Below are 19,645 nucleotides of genomic sequence, written 5' to 3' on the forward strand. Positions count from 1 at the left end.
AAGTATTTTTCTGGCCTCAGATAAACTAAAAAGCTTGAGCCTGCCAAACCAGTGAATCATTCTCTGAACTGAAGGTCAGTAGATGGCTATCTGAATGATACTAAAGGAGGTACAGTCTGCATTGAAGAGCAGACACAGATAGACCTTGCATCTGGTAATGTTCAGGCATATCCTACTGAATTCACTGTCTAGGGATCTGTCTGACCAGAAACAGTTTGTGAGCCACATTCAGGCATGCAGTATTTTCTCTTTCAGATATGGTACTGACAGCAATATGCCTCTCAACAACATGGAAGCATGGTTTTAGTGAAGTTGTGCTTATAGTCCTTCATCATACCATCTTGTGAACATCTTGTGAACGTAGTTAATGATGTTGTATTTAATGAAAAAAACATTGGGCATCAACCCTGTTTGACACCCCTGTTTGTCTTGGGCAGTCATTGGCCGCAGAAAATATTTGACTGACTTGAGGAAAAAAGCTAACCACTCACTGTGTGGTAAGACGACTCATTGTTGGCATCAGGGGAGAAAAGGGCCCATTCAAACGGTGGCAGGATTGAAATGAAAATGGAATCCCTTGTGATTTTAGAAATATGTCTAGAACTACATTTACACACAAAATACCCATGGAAAATGATAGAGGGAAGGCATAATTTTCTGACAAAAAATGCCCAGGAATTACAATGAATTTTGTGAGACTGGATGTGGGGCTAAGTGTACTGGATCTCCATAATGGAACCTAGCAAGGCGTTTTTGCAAAAGTTCTGTCTTAGAGTTTTATACACACACACACACACACACACACACACACGCTAACTGAGGTGCCGTGAACTGAACCGAACTGACCTGAACTGAAAGCTCTGCATATTCTGTTTAGAAAGTAAGGAAAGTAAAATGATGTAATCCAGAGCAGCAGGTTCAACAGGATCTTCAGCAGGTTATCCATGCCTGTACATCTGCTATACGTACTTCAAGCATCTTGAAGAAGATTGTGTATTGTGTCTAACAAAACTTACAGAAGAGTGTAGGGCCCTCCTCCCATAATGGGGATTATGTCCCTTTTTTTAACGTAAGGTTAATATGTAATCTTTGGTCACAAGTTAAGCACTGGAGATGCCCAGAGGAACATTGCACTTAGATAAGCTGTCAACCTTGACTGGACAGACCAGTTCAGCTAGTATTATAGCTATATAGGGTGAAACGCCACTTTAGTCATTTTAAAGAATGGAGAGCACCTGTACGAGTGGGACGAAGAGGCTTCTTCACCTGAAGATAAGCGTTAAGGAGGAAGCTCCCCACAATGGTGTCATGGAGCTGCTGAAGATTCTTAGGCCTCAGTGGAGGACAGAGGACATTAAGATGAAGGCAAGTTGGATGGTTTAATGCCCCCTGCAGATTGGAATGGCACAGATTTGGGGTTTCTTCAAGGAAAGACCATGATAACATTGCATGACAATGGCAAAGGTTTATCGTTCAGTGGCACCCATAACTTATACATAGAAATGGTGAGAGAGCGTGTCCATGTATGGTTAAATGCACAGATAAGATTAGGGAATAGGTCAAGTGATGAGAAAACTGATTTTTTTTTCCCCTTGAATGATAAATGTAATTACTTTTGTATGCAGCTGTTTTTGATATGTGAATACAGGAAGTTATGTATTTAGCGATGTATTTAGGCGATACCTTATAAGGCAAATGGGAACTGTAAGAGACCACACTGAACTTGACTGGTGCTAGACACCCTCCATTCAAGCTTCAGGGAGCATGTCTTTGAAAGTGTGAGAAAAGAATAAATCGGACCACATAATAGATTGTATTATAGTAGTGAGACCTCTGTATGAACTTGAATATAGGTAATACACACAGGAGGCTTCAGATGTTGAATGCATTTTGGTGGTGTTTCCAGTTCGTGAAGATAAACTTGAGGGCGTATGTCTTTGAAAGCATCAAAAATAAAATTACTCAACAGAGGCATATGCCATGATTTCCTTGAAAGCCAAATCAGAGCCAAGTTTATGCCGAGCCGTTGCATAACCAGGTCAATTTAGGTCAGTGTGATCTGTTCATACTGGTATTTGCACTAAAAGACATTTTATCAAGCCTTTTACACACAAAATTGATCATTTCAACGCATTTTGGGGACATTCTGGAAATGTGGAGATGTGCAGAGTTTCTGTGTATTTTTCTTTTGATGTCGAATGTATGAAAAGTGGATATTACTGTAGGTTCAACCGTTTTTTATTATTATTACTTAAAAAAGATCAAGACATGGCTGATTTTGAGCCTTAATGTTTGTACATGGGATCAGTGGTGTATAAGGACCTGGGCATGGACTTCTACGAACTCAGGGTTTATCACTGTGTGTGGTGCTGATCAAATAGACTTAGTTAAAAATACATTTTGTGTGAACACAAAGCTTGGGAATCCTCACAGACAAAACCAATAGACATTTTCTCTACATCACTGAAAAGTAATAGGCTCTACTGGCTGCGTGTGCAAGCTCTTTCTTTCCTCATGTTCTGGGCTTGATTTGCTCCAACTCTTGACACTATTGGTCTGACTCTGATGACAAAGGGTTGTCCAGTTTCATCACAAATTCTTGGGCTGGGTGTAATGTATTTGTTTTCACGAGGCTCAAGAAATTAATTCATAAATACTTAATCAAAGGTCAAATGGCCATGTTTGCAGAAGTATATGACATTGTTTTTGGTGCTCTCACAACAGGATGGACAGAGCAGGGGTGAGAAATAAGGCATCAGCAAAATGAAACTGATACCATACACCAATATTGCCAAGAACCTCAGTCACATCAATTCATCACTCGCAGCTGAGAAGCTCAGGAAACAATTTTCCTTGAGCTTAAAAAAAAATTAACACCTCAGAGCACATTCTTAGAACTATAATTCATGTGTCTAATACATGTATCATAAGGTGTTACATTTGATTTCTTTATGTCTATATATTGTAGTTTTCATATCCAAAAACATCGACAGCCAACAGGCCCCAGGCAAAAGTACTGCAAAAAAAGATTTGCTTCAAATATCAAGTCTTGCTTAATTTTAATTTATCATCAAACATTTCTAATTTGTGGTCTACTCATATTTGTGTAGGTCTTCACAGAAGGCATCACCAACCAGTTAATGGGCTGTTACACAGGATGCCTGTGGTCCTCGGATGTGGTGCTGGTGCGAGTGTATGGCAACATGACAGACCTTTATCTGGACCGGCGCAAAGAGATGGAGATGTTTCAGATACTTCATGAACATGGCTGTGGCCCCAAATTGTACTGCAGCTTTGAAAATGGTATCTGTTATGAGTTTTTGCAGGGCATGGTACTGGATGACACACTACTGAGAGAGCCTATCATTTACAGGTACGGTTGAATTGGTTGTTTTATAAGCAATATGTTCACCTGAATTATCTAAGAAGTTTTCAGGGTCTTTTTACATATTATTGTTAAATTATGAGGGTCTTTAGAGCTGGTTGGGTCTAAATACTACATTTGTAGTTTGTAGGATACAGTACTGGGGTAATTCAACTCTAACGTTTTGTAAACGTCTGACTGACTAGGAGGCTCCTAGTAGGAGCAGAGCAGAACTCTGTATCACATGGTAAATTCTGATAGTCCCTTCTGGGCATCCATTTGTATTGCCAAAGATAAACTCCATAAAAGTAGTGTCATACTCAGATGTACTAGGCCAACTTTAAGGACTATTGGTTCCTACCCCAAAAATGAAGCAGACGTCCAAATGAAGGAGGACTCTGGATCATGGGAACTGCCAGCCATCTCTGTGCAAAGAGTCATGGCTGCACTTTGTGCCTTTTTCTGTCTATTTGTAGACACTAAGAACAACAGGGGCCTGATAGAGAACAGAGCCATATCAAGACTTAGTTCTCAGGAAGAACTTCTTTTCAAGCTAAGGTCACATAACAAATGAGAGAGAGGTCACCCTGTAGGCTTTCTTTGGGCCCATGTGAAGAGGAAGTGTCCATGTTAAGAATCAGACACAGGCCTTTTTGCATTTATTACACCAATCTGATCAGAGACAGAGAGATAGTTTTGAGGTTTCAGCATTTTTCCAGAGGTCAGTGATATCCTAAATTAAACTGGCTCTCAGACTGTAGACTTCATTTCTCAGACGGCAGACATAATGTATGTTGCCTGTGCTCTGTTTAGAATCTCTGGGTTTCTCTGCAGATTTCTTCATTCAGGGCATGAAACAGAGTTTCTTTCAATCTTTGTGTTAATATGCAGGCTTATTGCAGAGGAAATGGCAAAAATCCACACCATCCAGCCATGGACTCACTCTCCCCCTCAGGCTGTCCTCTGGACTAAAATGTCTCAGTTCCTCCAGCTTGTTCGGGATTCTGAGAATAAGACGCCAATGCTGAGGTGAGTCAAGTCTCATCAAAACGAATTATTCTACAATGCCAAAACATTTATTTATTTATCAGAGATTATGTGTGTTCAGCTTCTGCAGAGACACAGTCCAATGCAGATGTCTTCTGTCTTACAATTGTATTGAATGTCATCTGGAAGCAGTGGGCAGTAGATTTGGTGGGGACAATGTCCACTGTCACAAAGAGATGTTACTGTGTCAGAGATGATGGTGTACTCTCAAACTCTACAAAGGGGGCAGGCATTAACCAACTTCCTGGGGCGCATCGGGCTTATCAGTCAAACATTTACAACTGTTTACTTTAACTGCTTTGAGGCGGAAGTTCAGACAAACTGGAGGAGTAAAGTGCAACATCTGCTTTTGCTCCCTCTCTCGGATGGAAAGGAGTCACTTTGGTGTTCCCTTCTTGCAAGGGAGTGAACACACAGTCCCCACAGACAGTGAGTTCATTGACACTGACTGAAGAGGAGAATGATGTTTGTCAGTGACGCAGCAGGTACATCCCGTATTTAAACAGCTGGGACAGACAAATACCTGTTCCAAAGGCAGTTGTACAATTCCACACTCTAAATATATTGACAGTGTTGACCAGTCTTTGGCCTTTTTAGCATCTCCAACTCTGACTGTCATCATACGTACTGCATCATACTTATCATACCGTCATGATGTAGTGTACTGTAATTGAAGTTGATGCACACTTAAAGGATGTACTTTGTTGACACCTGCTGGAATAATTAACTGAATATGATTGGTTTAAGACTTTGAAAACAGACTTTGCTGTGAGATGTCAAAAGCTCAGTGGTACACAGTTTTAAGAACTGATCTTGTGCGATGAACACACAGACACCCAGCACATCCACCCTGTTTAGCGGCATACACATACCAAATTACCTTTTCCCTGTAAAGTCAATAACGTGGACTCACCACTCAAAGACTCAGAGACAGTTCACCTCCCTCAGATTAGTTCTGAGAGGACCAAACGCTTAACCTTCAATGCCTAAGGTTTGGGTGTAAATTGTCCATCCTGCCCAAGCCATCACATGTCTCTGGCAGAGTTACAGGTGCAGTGCATTGGCTTTTCCAATAGATGGCAATGGGCTGCAAAGCATCATGAAAACTGTTTGTATATCATCATCAGCAACACAAAACAATATTTATTAATGCCTGAGTTCTTTGATGACTTGAAAAACAACAACTTTGTGATTGGCTGAACATGTGCATCTGTACCAGGCAGCACCTGCAGAAAGAATATAAAAAGACGACCCCCTGCTGATCGCCACAGTGTGTAGCACAGCTGCAGAGCTGCACGAGAGATGCTCTCTCCGCTTTCATTTGATCATCTAAAGGCAACGAAACATACAATCATTCAATTCAAGGTTGTCGCCTCAATATAAATTGATTCTTTAGACAGAAAGATGTACTAAGATAAATGGTGTCAGCGCTGGAAACAGTAATGAAAGTATCGCTTTTGCAGGATATAAAGAACATTTTTCATTCCTTCAATGTCTCAACGAAGGATATGATATGAAAGGGATTTATATTGTAAAGAATGCCCTGACAATTGCAGTCATACCAAACCTTACAATGATCCAGTTGCATGACATCAGTTTATACAATGGCTGATTCAATATTTCACAGAAATTACTTCCTTGAGGTACAGATGGGGTTTATGAAATGACGTACCTACCATTGTCGATTTTAGGTTTGTTTTTGTCACACAAGGGATGAAATTCATTAAATGACAGACCAAAATCTCATTTGAATTTAGCAAATGTGTCTGTTTTTATTGGCTGTATATTTCTCTGAATGTTCTTAGAGGTTCACTGTTAAATGAAGTACTGTTCAAAACATGATGTGAGGGAGATAAAGTGCAGTGAGATAGAGGGGGCTGTGTTTCAGCTCTCCAAGCAGTCAGTGGAAAAGTGGTGGATCACAAGATGGAGAACTTCTGTTTGCATTAGAGAACAAGAACAAGAACAGCATTATTCAGAACCGACTCACTTTGGAAAGGAGGAGGAAGAAATGTATGCTGGGGAGTGTGCTCAGTTGTGAGGGTCGATGTAGACCTGAAGAAAAGTAGTCCATACAGCAGTTACTAAATGTCTCTGTCTGTCTCTCTCTCTCTCTCTGTATGTGTGTGTGTGTGTGTGTGTGTTTTTTTGCGTGTGCGTGTGCGTGTGTGTGTGTGTGTGTGTGTGTGTGTGTGTGTGTGTGTGTGTGTATGCGTGTATGTCAGTCTATCTTAGAATCCTGTTTCAAGTATGATTGCAGGCAAAGAAGTGTCAGACATCTTAAATTAATCTTCATAGTCTTAAAGGGAAAACACATTGCAGGCATGTTTGTCTGTACATATAGAGTATGTGAGAAAGCCTTAGTCTTCTATAAACAGGAAACCTGTTTGGTTTTCATTTAATTGTGCTCTCTTCCACAAAACACTCTAAATTACACAGACAACTGTGTATAAAGCTATGACAACTGTTTGTTCAGAAGCATAAATAGGTAGTAGTGTTTAAATGACTGTACTTCCCCCCTTAACTGAAAGAGATGCATGAAAATCATTTAAATGGCCACAATATTTGTGAAGCACTTACAGGTGTTGTTTTTCCTGACGCATAAGTAGTTCCTCAGCCTGATCTGGGAATCAAGTGTGGAATCTGTGGCTCCTTTGATAACCCCACCTGGACTTGAATAATATGTACATATAAAACACACAAACAAAACAGCAATCAAGACAGTGTTAAGTGCACGTGAGATTGACGGTTGATATAGAATATTCTTCCTTTGGGACAAATAAATGGATAAAAGAACTGCAGGTGTAGGGTTCATTTTTTATGTTTTTTTTAACCCTCAGCAAGATTGATGAATGATGATTATGTGTAATGTCTCAATCGACTCGTGGTCTTGAACAGGTATGTTATGTTTTGCCTTGAAGACTCTGTATCAATCTCTGAATAATCAATGTTCTGTTATGAATCTTCAACTGGCACAAGACCATTTGGAATATTGGAGTACAACGCACAAGTGCAATAACATGGTTTGAAATCACACACACACTAAAGCATTTTAACCTCATGACTCTTGTAGCCTGTGACACTGACTCCTGTGTAAAATGGCACCAGGCACCTGTTCAAACTGACTCTTTACCCACTCCCCCAGTTCTTTGTGTCTGCCAGAGGCTGCCAGTGTGGAAGCTCTGAAAAGTGAAATGAACGAGCTGAAAAGACGACTTGGTCACGTATATTCTCCAACGGTGCTGTGTCACAACGACCTTCTAACAAAGAACATCGTCTACAATGACACAAGAGGTGGGTTGAAGTGTCAGGCCAAAACAATTGCTATGAGTGAGGATGTATGAGGAATCTTCCCTGTGAGAGCCGCTAAGGGCCTGATGCGATGCGATGTACCAAAGGCTGTCGCGTTCAACTTAATCGGTATAAGCACATTTCTGACAAAATTGCACACTTCCTGTCGGGCACTTGTAAAGTTATTGCCATGATGTACTATTTGAATGATTTTGAGATTGAGCTCAATGGAACATAAAGTCCAGATTTCAGTTTGAAACCTGATCTGCTTTGGAAATGAGTTTTTCAGACAGATGTCATTCAGATCAAAATACCAGAAACAAGGAGATGGAGAAATATTTTGAAATATTCTGCCGTAGGCTTGCCATATGATACTAGGCATGATGTGTTTACTGGTTTCAACCTCTGTTTCTCAGGCTCTGTGAAATTCATTGATTATGAATATGCTGATTTTAACTATCAGGCGTTCGATATTGCCAACCATTTCAATGAATTTGCAGGTAGGCAAATAAATACAAAAATGAATAAATAAATTAACAAACCCTTTATATATTTAAATATGTTGTCCTTTTGGAATTGGTCATTCATTTGGTGTTTAATGAACATTTCAGGTCTGGGTGACATTGATTACAGTCTATACCCCAGTTTGGAGTTTCAGCAGGACTGGCTGACTACTTACCTGGAGCACTATCAGAGAAGGACAGGCACAGCTACCTCAGGCTCAGAACGTGACGTGGAGAACCTGTACACCACAGTCTGCAAGTATTCTCTGGTGAGTCCCCTAGTCCAGAGCCAGACTATTCAGACCATCCACATTCAGCTTCACACACAATTCACAAACAAGACCGGGAGTGCTTCACTTTAAATGCTCCAAAGAAATGTGGAATAAACCGCGTGTACAAAAAGCGGATTCAACATTGATATGAACAGTGTGAGGGCTGCTCAAAACCAGCCCACTTCTCCTTCATCTTTCCAACCTAGACTGACCCGCTATTCAGTCACAAAATGTGTAAAACTCACATAAAATGGGTCAACACAGATTCTTTGTTCACCTAGAGCCAAAAAGACTGCCCAGTACACTGTGTGCTCCCACTCTGACCTCATCTGGGCCATGGGTATGTCACATGAAGCCCTTGTCTGTGTGTCTTTGGCTTGGCCCTCAGATGCAGTCAGCAGTGGAATAAAGAACACTAAAAATGCAGGCAGGGGATTCGTTTATTTGTATTCATTTTCCCAGTATAAATAGTTTACTTCCGTTACTAAACCAAACATCACATTTCTGAAGCCAAATGAACCTCTTATTAAGATGAACAGTTGTATTTAGTCATTTTAAACAGACACCTATTTCTTGTGCAAACAGGCATGAAATGTAAAAAAAATTGTTACAAAAGATTGAGGTAGTTACTCTTCACATCTCTCATTATTCATTACGTATGGAAGCATTGAAATATCAAAATGTTACTAATTCACCAACATACTCTCAGAGATTTATTGTGATGAACACTTTGCAAAAGGAAATAACTCCAGGTAGAAGGATCAAAACTGAAATTGTGGAAATAGTAATTGTAGGATATTTTAAGAAAACCTACAAACCAGTCTCTTCAAAAATACTTTCTGTAAAAGAAGAGACTGTTTGGCTTGTCAGTGGAGAACATAAAACATAGTTTATGCTTGGCTCACTTCTCCTTTTGAGCCGTAATCTCTGGAATTATGCTAAAGTATAAATAGCATAATGCAACATTCCAAATTATGTCAATATTTCAAGGTAGACCTCATTCTGAAATTGATGAAGGGCTGCTGGACTCAGCTGCAGCTTGCTTCATCAACTAAACATCAACATAAAAGATTTCATTGTCTAAACCCATTTAAAAATGGGCATGGCATTGTCTTTATACCACATGCGTGCGGACACACACATGCACAACCACACACGCGATATGGTGGGAAAGCATTTGGCTGATAGAATAACTGATCCTGGCCAAAGCCATAAGATAAAAAAACACACACACACTTAAAACTAATAAGATGCTGAGAACATCTCTATAATTGAAATCAGATTGTAGTGACACTTAGAATGTTGACTTGAGTAAATTGGGAGAAGTCACATCAGGAATGAATCACCTCATCAGTGTCCCTCCCACTGACACCAAACACAGCCCCTGTTATTTACTAACCTGGCAAGCAGCTCTGTGGCTTTGCCTGTTTATCAAAACAATTGAAACTGATACATGGGGAACTGTTTTTCATTTAAGGCTTGTCAGAAAATACAACTTGACCAACTCAGACCCCTCCTCAGACCCCTCCTCAACACAAGTCACAAGTTCCTTGCATTCTTTAAAAAAAAATGTTGGGAAGCAAATAGAATTTTTGGGATCATTTAGTAGGTTTTTGGATCTGTAATGGGCTTTCAGCTTTGGGCTTTTCAGCTTTGAGCAGCATAAGGTCATATTCATGATTCCAATGGCAGTGTTTCCTGGGGCTGCTGGTGTGGCTGTCTGGGAGGGGAAGGACCCTGGGCATGTCCTGTGATGTGGACCGCTGCCATAGCTGTGGTGAGGATGAGCGGCAGCTTCCCTCATCCCCAGAGTTTAGCTAGAGTGAGCCAGAGGACAAGGAGGCCCCGCGTGGACCCCGGAGCCTCCCATGGCTGCGCCGGGGCCTCGGAGCCAGGACGCCAGGGTTGTGTGATGTCACCTCGGGCTCTGTTGACTGTCATTTTTTTGTATCGTTTTTTTTTTTCTTCTTCTTCTTCAGTTATCTCAATGGCTCCCAGTGTTGACTGGTTCTGCTTAGCATCAGCCTAATGGCACCACTGATGCTCAAAGCCATTAATCACATAGAAATGCACTCAATGCAATGTTTTAGATTAGTAAAGGAAAAGAAAAAAAGTGTTGGGAGTATTTCATTCCATCGTTTATTTCATTACCTAATTAAAGTAAAATACATCAGTTTGCCCGACTGGAGGTCAGCTTGCATAACAGCAGAGATGGTGATAACCGTAGACTCCAGCAGAGGCCTCCTTCATAAAACCCAGGAACATGTGTTGAATACAGGACATACAGCTGAATGGTTTGACATTTAGGCCTTGAACATATAGTCTTAAACATTAACTGCCGCGCGTGTCAAAATAAACATTCCCGTATCCTATTTCCTCTTTTTAACTGAAAATAGAAAGTGGAACTTCACTCTTCTTCCTTACTGTACGGTACTTTATTCCCTTGTTCATTTTTATATATTTTTGGCACTGCACAATCGTATCTGTATCCATCAGATGACGTGTCATAAAAGCAGTATAACCTTGTGTGTTCACTACAGAGTATCTAGGATGGACATGTTGTATGGCACCATCACATTAATGGATTACATTTAATGAATCTGTGTAGCTGGAGCTTCTGTTGCCCTCATGGAAATGGCAACATTGCCTTCATGTAGCAGAAAAATGTGTCTTGTATTTTTTGCAAGCTATTAGTTTATCATCTTATTTTGTGATTCCAGGCTTCACACTTCTTCTGGGGTTTATGGGCAATTATTCAGGCCAGATATTCAACCATCGATTTTGACTTCATGAAGTAAGTGATTTATCTATCAATGTAATTTCTGCTTATTAATTGGCTGTAACCTGTAAAATCTTTCAGACTCTCTCTGAAACAAGAAAACCCAAGATGAGGCCAAAGATGAGACACTGTTTTCAACCACTGCTACAGTCAATAAACTCTTGTCGTATGCCTCTTTACAAACATTATTTAAAATGTTTAATACATTTCATACATGATGCGGTTTACTATCTTGTTAATTTTATGTCTTTATGTCTGTTCTCTGTAGTAGTAGTATAAACATTATCACAATGATTATCTATGAGCAGGAATGAATGCCTTCATCCATGACCCAATGTACTTTGTCTTGTCTTTTCTTTTCAGATATGCCAGTGCCAGATTTAAGCATTACTTTCAAAAAAAGGAAGAGTACCTAGGAATGTGAAACACCAACATGCACACGTGATACTAAAGCCCTCTCCTTACTACTACATCCCAAGATTTTACTGAGTCAAGTTAGTAAGCAATCAGCTATCAGAGATAATGGAACACATCCTGTTTATGTGTGTATTATTTGTTCTCCTTTTACCTATGGACTTTGAGTCAATAAGAGAAAGGAAAGTGGGTGTGCAATAAAAATTTCAATCCCACAAGGTCTCACTGCATAATTTCTAATAGAGAATTGGGGGAGGGGGTTATTGCGTTGATTTGGACTGTACTTTGGCAACATTGTACAAACCTTATCACAAGAACTCATTTGTAAAAAATGTTAAATGTTGAATCTTTTGCCCAAGGTGCCTTTAAAACTCCAAGCAACTCAGCAGATAACGACTGTACTCATCCTCAGTATCAAAGAGAGCACTACCTTTGATGCTTTTAACACACAGTATTTCAGAAATGTTTGAAGTATCTAAATTGATGGTAATTATATGTAATTCCCTTCAACTAAAAATTGATTTTTGGTACAAAAAAAATAATTGTGCCCAGAAGGTTAGACATCTGAATTCTGCAGATCAGATTCATCAGTTTCAAAAGGACAGAAGAGTTGTGAGCAAGTTTAAGCAAAAGCTTAAAGAATATCTAGTTGTTATCAGTTTGTTTAAGTGCCATTCTTGCTTATGTTTGTCTGAGCATGAAACTTGAAAAATAGACAAACACAGAAACTGCGAGGTAAAGTGTCCGCCATGCTCCCACCAGATCTGTGTCTCTGTTGTAAGGCCTCTGGGAGAGACTGCAGTTTCTGCTTCCTGTACCTGTAAGCATTTACACATAACACACAATTCTTTTGATAAACACTAAGGGCCTGATTTACTAACAGCAGAGCTGGTTCAGACCTCCATGGGGCCCTAGGCAAAATTCTGCCAAGGGGCCCTCCTAACTGAACCCCCAAAATTTTCAACCGTCGCACCTGACACCCAGTGCTTCCACTCATCCCCCCTTTAAATATATTGCATATGTTATAGAAAGACTACAAACTCTGAATCACTTGTGTTGTAATTAAAACCATTTTATTTAGCAGATCCATATTGTCCGTTTTCTGTTGAAGTGGTTGCTAGGCAAACAAATTGAGTCGTGAGAAGACTTGAGCTTAACAAAACGACATGTTTTCGATTTACAATGACCGTGTCTTTATAAAATGAAAGGAGAGTAAAAATGCCATAATAAACAGCGTACTAACCTCGAAACATCAAACCAATACTTCAAGCAACAGTTTGATATTTCTCGGTATGATCTCACTCTATTAATAAGTGTTTATAATTTAGCACCATTGTCATAATATTTCACGAGTTTTATTTATTCACCAAGAATAAATCGTATCTGCGTCTATATTTGCCTCTGGGCTATCCAAGCAAACAAACTTCAATCTTAGTCAGTATGTATCCATTAATTTCCATTTTGTTAAGTGCAGTTGTAACTATACAAGGCTACAACTAAAATTATAGAAGCTAGCAAGACGCACACAGAGACCGGGGATCCCCAAGGGCTCACCGCCCTGTAGGTCTAACACGGACTGTCCCTCCCTCTCTCCCACCAGGAGAGGCGAGTTATAGGCTTTACCTGACTGCTGCTCCCGCAGTTCATTTTCAAGTTCCTTCCTCTTCCTTTTTTCATTCCCCGAGGGATAGCTCCGCTTCATCTTTCTACACTGATGATGCAATGATGCGCATGGGTAGCTATCTGACGTCCGCGACGGACAGTTACGTTGTCACGTTTTTTTTTTTCCCCCACGGGGCCTTTATTATAAATAATACATTTGCGGGGCCCTACGCAACGTGCGTAGTGTGCGTATTGAAATAACCGGTACTGACTAACAGGATTGCGCCCATTTCTGGCGTAAAATAGCGGTCGTAAACATAAAACGGTATTTACTAAGCGAGCGCGGCGCATATTAACGCTTTGTGGGTGTTGACGGGGAGGACACAAAAAGGTGGGTGGAAACATGCGCAAATATTTGGGAGGAGCGAAGATAAGTGCGCCTAATGATGTATTGCGGGGTATTTACTAAACTGCCTGGCAAGCGCACATCTCTGATGTGCGCGCTAATTCTCCGCCTCATAAAAGCACGTCTTAACCAGGAAGCGCATTTTCATTTAGTCTGAAAACGTTGATATGGCAGCAGTGATAAGAGAAAGGCGAATAAAGAAGACAGAGACAGTGCACAGAAATATTTTTTTCAACTCGTATAACACATTTTCAGTTAAATTAACCACAAATCATTAGACGGTACAGGTTAACCAGCCACGCAATACTTCAATTACTGAACCAGATCAGAGACGACATCTAACCCTCCAACTGGAGATCACATTCCATTCAATCAGTTGGTAAACATTGCAAATATTGGCACCGGATCATTTCAAACAGTTATAGTATCAGCGGTTGATATATCTCATCCTTCACATATATTCACACAGGTACTCGAAGCATTGCTATGGCGCACTGGTCAATACATTTCCCCACTGCCAAACTGAAATTATAGACATCAAACAGGACTTTTTTTTAAATCGCAAACTTTCCGAACGTAATATGAACCATTGATTGCACCCACGTCCATTGTAGTGAACCCATGTCCCTTGTAGAAATTATTAATCTCGCCATGTACACATCTATATTGTTATAATAGACAGTTTATGCATTAATGCCACCAATAGCATATTCTTTATAATCGTGTTCTTTTAAACATCGAACTGTAGGTGATGGCGGGCAGAACAACAATATAGCAGCGCACACATTGAATCAGGTTCCGTGATTGAGCGAACGTGAACCAATATATCTATCTCCACTTCGCGGAAGCTTCATTTTCTTTTCCTAAATAAATACCACGAAAAATGCAGAAAAACACTGTGCGTTAATGTGCGAACGCAGTTTAAGCAGCGGTCGCAATGTTAGTTAATCAGGCCCTATATAGGGCGGAGTAAACAGTTTGCCCAGCGCAGATCTGGTTTGATAAATACCAAGTAAAATGCGCAAAAACACTGTGCATTAATTTGCGAACGCAGATTAAGCAGCGCTCACATATTAGTAAATCAGGCCCTAAATATCACTAATGGTTTGATGCTATCAAATATGTGCTTTGACTGTTATGATTTGCTTTTTAAAATCTGGATCAAAATTATGGCAAATTATTAAGGCAACATAACAATTATTATGAATATAAATTAAATTATTATGGCAGCGATTATAAGAGTGAAAACAATGGCACTCATAGTTATGGAAGTCAGAATCATTTGCCATCACATAAGCACATTTTGACTATCTTAACTGAATGTGAAATCAAAACCAGCACCACCAACAACAACAATTTAAGTTCAAATAGCAAAGTCTTTATTTTCCTGATTGTCACTTGATCTCATTGTTTTAGAGCCAGTAGAGGCTAATAAATACAACAAAATGATATTATACACTAAATAGCTTAAAATACAATATTTAACACAAATATGTGTTCTGTGTGTATGTCTGGGATCTATGTGTGTGTGTGTGTGTGTGTGTGTGTGTGTGTGTTTTGTGTGTGTGCGTGTCTGTGTGTTACAGTTGAGGGAGGCTGACTAGTCACAACCACAGGCAGCACTGTGCAGGAGCGTCAATATTCATTCATTCTCTTTTGAAATTAAAAGTGTCAATGACATAAAATTAGATAAATTGCCAAAATTGAAAGAAATTCAAACTTGTGTGCATCTTAGTCACAACCTATGTGTTGTTTTGTATAATCTTCACATCAGAATTAGTTAAAAATACACTTTATATCCAGTGCTTATAACACTTAAAATATTCAACAGAATCTCTACAAAGGTTCAGTATATTTCTCGGTTTTATCTGTTTTTCAATACACCAATGACAATACATCTCGTGACTTGCCTTTGAGCTTGAATCAGCTTAACATTATTTGGCACAGAAAAATGTACAAATTTCAAACAAAACCAGCCTACAACATTGCTCTATGAAAAATGTAAAGAATTTCAAATAACTTACATTATTCAACTTGAAATAAAAAAGAAACTGCAAACATTAATTTAAAATACCCCTCCGCCCCCCCACCTCCAAAAAATGTAGAAAAAAATTAAGACTATGAAAACTATGGCCAGAAATAAATTCTTCCATATCGCTGCCTGATGCAATGACAACACTATGACATTTGGCAGCAGACTAGCCTGTTTAAAACCCAGTCTTTGTAATCACTTTGACTTAATGAGAAGTATGGATGAAATCATGCCTTATCACTGAGGATACCTTTGGAAAAAATGCAATCACTTTGAAAGTAGAGGTAACACTTGTATATGTCCCACTTTTGTAAACCGTATAGTTTAAGTGTGATGGTGAAATCAACTGTGACTTTACCTGCAATATCGAGGGAGTTCAGGTAATGCACACATCTATATATTGATACATTACACACATGAATTCCTCTTAAATGGTGGCATTCAGATTTAAGACTCATTTTTAAAACATTATGGTGTCAGCTCAAGATCTCTGCCTATCTGTCTTCAGATCTGTTCCCCTGTGTTGGCGCCTCTAACCCAAAGCTCCAGAGGCTTGAGTGTCTTCTTTTTGTTCACCATGAAGACCCCATGGATTGTAAGGCATTGGCCTCTACCACTGGGTGATCACAGAAAACAACTGGCAACATCCTGAGTAATTAGGCTGGAATTTCATTATGCGATTGTGCTGTTCAATGCCATTATAAATAATTTATTGATTTACTACTACTACTACTACTACTACTACTACTACTACTTTACTTTTTGGCACCAGTAGATCTTAAACATACTGAAAACAATGGGATTGAATGTCAACAATATAGTACCTAATTTCCCCACCCTCCCCTGGGTCTTTAAATAGTTCATTCAAAACACATTCACAAGCTGGCACAACATTCCTGAGTGAGCAAAGGAACTCCCATTGCAAACATTAATATGAGTATCAATGGGGAGTATGAGTCAAATTTTAGACTGAAAAAGCAATACATTTATTTTAAATACTATCATTTTAAGTTTCAAGTCCTGACAGTACAATGTTTAAACAGGCTACGACTTGACTATAAAAAGTGTCCATGAGGCAAGAAGAAGAAAATATATACATAAAAACGATTAAATAAAAATAAAAACAACCTAACTTCACACATTAAGAAATGTCTTAAGACCAACAAACAGAGTAAATCTAATAGGCTTAGACACATGCAATCTTTTAAAAAGTACAAAAAAAAAAAAAAACACATTTTAGCTGAAAAGTGTCACCGTCTCCTGTCCCTGATTCTGGCTAAATCAATCAAAAAATTGACAGGCAGAAAGACTACGAGCTTGATCGGTTGGTTTGGTGACAGTCCGAGCCAGAGCATGTGAGCGGAGCAGAGCAGAGTGGGTGGAAGGCTCACCACACACACACACAAACACACACACACACACACACACACACATGCAGTGGGAGTTTGTCCTCCAGCTCCAGTGCTTAACATCCTTTTCCCTCAGAACAAAACATGGCGCCAAACAGTAAACACCAGGATAAAAATGGATCCGTGTACATTTGTGTTCATAAATAATTTGACAAGGAGTACAATTTAGTCCGCCCACTCTGTAATTTTCCGTTGTGGAAATGAAAGTGTCGAATAATGGTTTGGGTCGAATAATGTGTTGTAGTGTCTTCTAATGTTTTCAATGTAAGACATTATTATTTTTTAAACTATTATTATTGCTGATACCCACCGTGGCACTCTATTTTAGCCTATACATGCAAAACACTGAGTTTCCATGACATCTGACATCTATGCTTATGGAAACATACTCCCTCTTCTTGTGGAGGCACACTCCCTTTCCAGATCAATGTTTTGGTCATCTATGTATCTTTATTTGGCATTTGTGTGTATTAGCCCACAGTTGTATGTAATACAGCTCTTTACCATGGCTAGGCAACGACTTGATGCCTAGACTGTGACATATGCCCAAAGGGGTCGGCATGGTGCGTGCCACTTGACTTGAAGGACATGGAGCGGCCGCTTCATTGCCTGCTCCGGGTCGATTGGAAAATCCTGGGGAGTCCAGCGTGCCCCACTCCGCTCCGCTCCCATGCTCCGTCCAGAACAGTCAGACCTGTTTGTGGGACTCTTTCCAAACAAGCTCAGTTGATGCGATACCTTTACAGAGGGAGGTGTGAGGACGCTCTTTTAGCGCTCACCCGCTCTCGTGTTTCAGTGTCACTGCTGTAGTCTGATTTGGGCTCGTTCTCAAAATCCTCATACATGTCTATGTCGTCCTCACCGTTGGTGGTTTCACTGGGTGTCAAGGTGCTGGGCTCCATCTTGACAGCAAAGGTACTCTGGATGACAGGAATGGCAGGCTCTGGGCTGCCAGAGACACTGGAGCAGTCTGATGGTATGTGAGGTGGGGGCGGGGTGTTCGGTATGCTGATATTACCTGGATATATCGTACCTGAACTTGAGTTCACAGGTAAGTCATGGGTTTGTGGCCTGACAAGAAAGAAAAACAGAGAAAGAGCCAAAATGAACATGCTATTTTAATTAGCATTGTGCTCCCACTGTCCTCTATTCATCACCACAGAGATGTTGTGACCGTGTCGTCTTCTACTGCTCTTTAAATGTGAAAGGATTCTTTATGGGGTAGGAGAGCATCTGACCTGTACTGTATGGACTATGGATCATTTACTCTTATGCACAGAGTGGAAGGAAGCAACATCATGCTTGCCCAACACTAATTACTTTGTGACGGCTGGAATAGACCAAATTAATACAAGCAATGTTTTCATGATTCAGTTGTTCCTTACATTTTTGGGATCAGGGTTTTTATCGTATCATTTGAACAGAGAACTGAATCAAATCAGAACTACTTCTGAAAAACGTATTGATATCATATGTATCATATCAATAACCGCAGTGTATACACACAGGAACCTTTACATGCACACAAATAGAAAGACAACTGTATGATGTGCGATGTGAGGTTGTACATGAGGTCAAGATTTTATGATTTAAATGCCTGTTCACTGAGGTTAGCTAGACTAACAAAAACAGCTAGTGCAAAAAAGAGTCAAGTGTTAAAAACTCTTAAAAGAACTTCTTTCTTTCTCTCTTCTTACCCCATGTTGAAAAACTGCCTCATCTCCTGCCGTCTTGAGCGCATCATCTGCTTGTACTCGCTGATGCGCAGCTTCTTCCCGTCGATGATGCAGGTTCGCTTGGGCCTTGGCTTGTACTTATAATTGGGGTACTTTTCCAGGTGGATCTTACTGAGTCGAGCCTGCTCCTCATAGAAGGGCTGCTTCTCTTGATTGGTCATCCCTTTCCAGCGGGAACCTAAAAACAAGTCAGAGAGGGTTAGTAACTATGCCTGCAGCGTTCACACTGTCCTTTATCAGATGGATTGTTCTGGACTTCAAATGTGATTGGCTATGACACATTGGAGCAGTGCCTATTATCTGATGTAGGCCAGCCATTCACCACTTCACTCAGTTAAATGTCATCTATCAGTTTTTGAAGACACTTCTTCAAGCAAAGACTGCTTCTCATTCTTCACTACTTAGCCAAACCAGCTCCAGTTAGCGGAGATTTAACAAGAACGGATTGTTTCTTTGTCAGCGTGTCATTTTGTTTCAATTTTGTGCACATGATCTATAATGTGTTAAATGCACCGACAGTGCTTTCATGGTATGGCCAATCATCATGTTCATCAACACCATCTTTTCTTTTTTGTTTTCCATTAAAATGTAACAAAATATTATTATCAAAAAAGTTCCTTTCCATTTCCAAATTTCATATGGCAAAGTAAAGCCTTTATAAATCTACAGAGTCTTTATAAAAAAATGTACGTTCGTAATAATGCAGCACACTACAGGCAGCACTATGAATCTGCAGTAACAACCCCAATATGTACAACAATTAACCCAGACTAAGTAAGCCCAGAAAATG

The 19,645-nt window shown here is 39.9% G+C and overlaps 2 protein-coding genes across 9 annotated transcripts in view; one reads left to right on the forward strand and one right to left on the reverse strand.

The window, feature by feature from the left end:
* Positions 1 to 1,224: 1,224 nt before the first annotated feature.
* LOC308368378 (ethanolamine kinase 1) lies at positions 1,225 to 11,680 on the forward strand (the record flags this gene model as incomplete). The annotated part of the gene is made up of 8 exons (XM_080842550.1): positions 1,225 to 1,365; positions 3,111 to 3,373; positions 4,256 to 4,393; positions 7,557 to 7,705; positions 8,119 to 8,202; positions 8,314 to 8,474; positions 11,198 to 11,271; positions 11,620 to 11,680. 8 exons carry the CDS (start codon positions 1,225 to 1,227, stop codon positions 11,678 to 11,680), a joined length of 1,071 nt encoding a protein of 356 aa, XP_080698676.1.
* A 3,365-nt stretch (positions 11,681 to 15,045) lies between these two features.
* The window catches only part of LOC308368129 (transcription factor SOX-6-like), a 77,242-nt gene continuing 72,642 nt past the window's right edge, over positions 15,046 to 19,645 (reverse strand). For all 8 annotated transcript variants that reach the window (XM_080842210.1, XM_080842214.1, XM_080842213.1 and 5 more), the window contains 2 exons: positions 18,817 to 19,033; positions 15,046 to 18,190 (listed from right to left, as the gene is read on the reverse strand). In XM_080842210.1, coding sequence (XP_080698336.1) covers positions 17,860 to 18,190; positions 18,817 to 19,033 — 548 coding nt within the window. In that variant the 3' untranslated portion in view covers positions 15,046 to 17,859. The remainder of the gene's footprint in view (positions 18,191 to 18,816; positions 19,034 to 19,645) is intronic.

The sequence above is a fragment of the Sprattus sprattus genome, assembly GCF_963457725.1.
Source record: "Sprattus sprattus genome assembly, chromosome: 7".
NCBI classification, from domain to species: domain Eukaryota; kingdom Metazoa; phylum Chordata; class Actinopteri; order Clupeiformes; family Clupeidae; genus Sprattus; species Sprattus sprattus.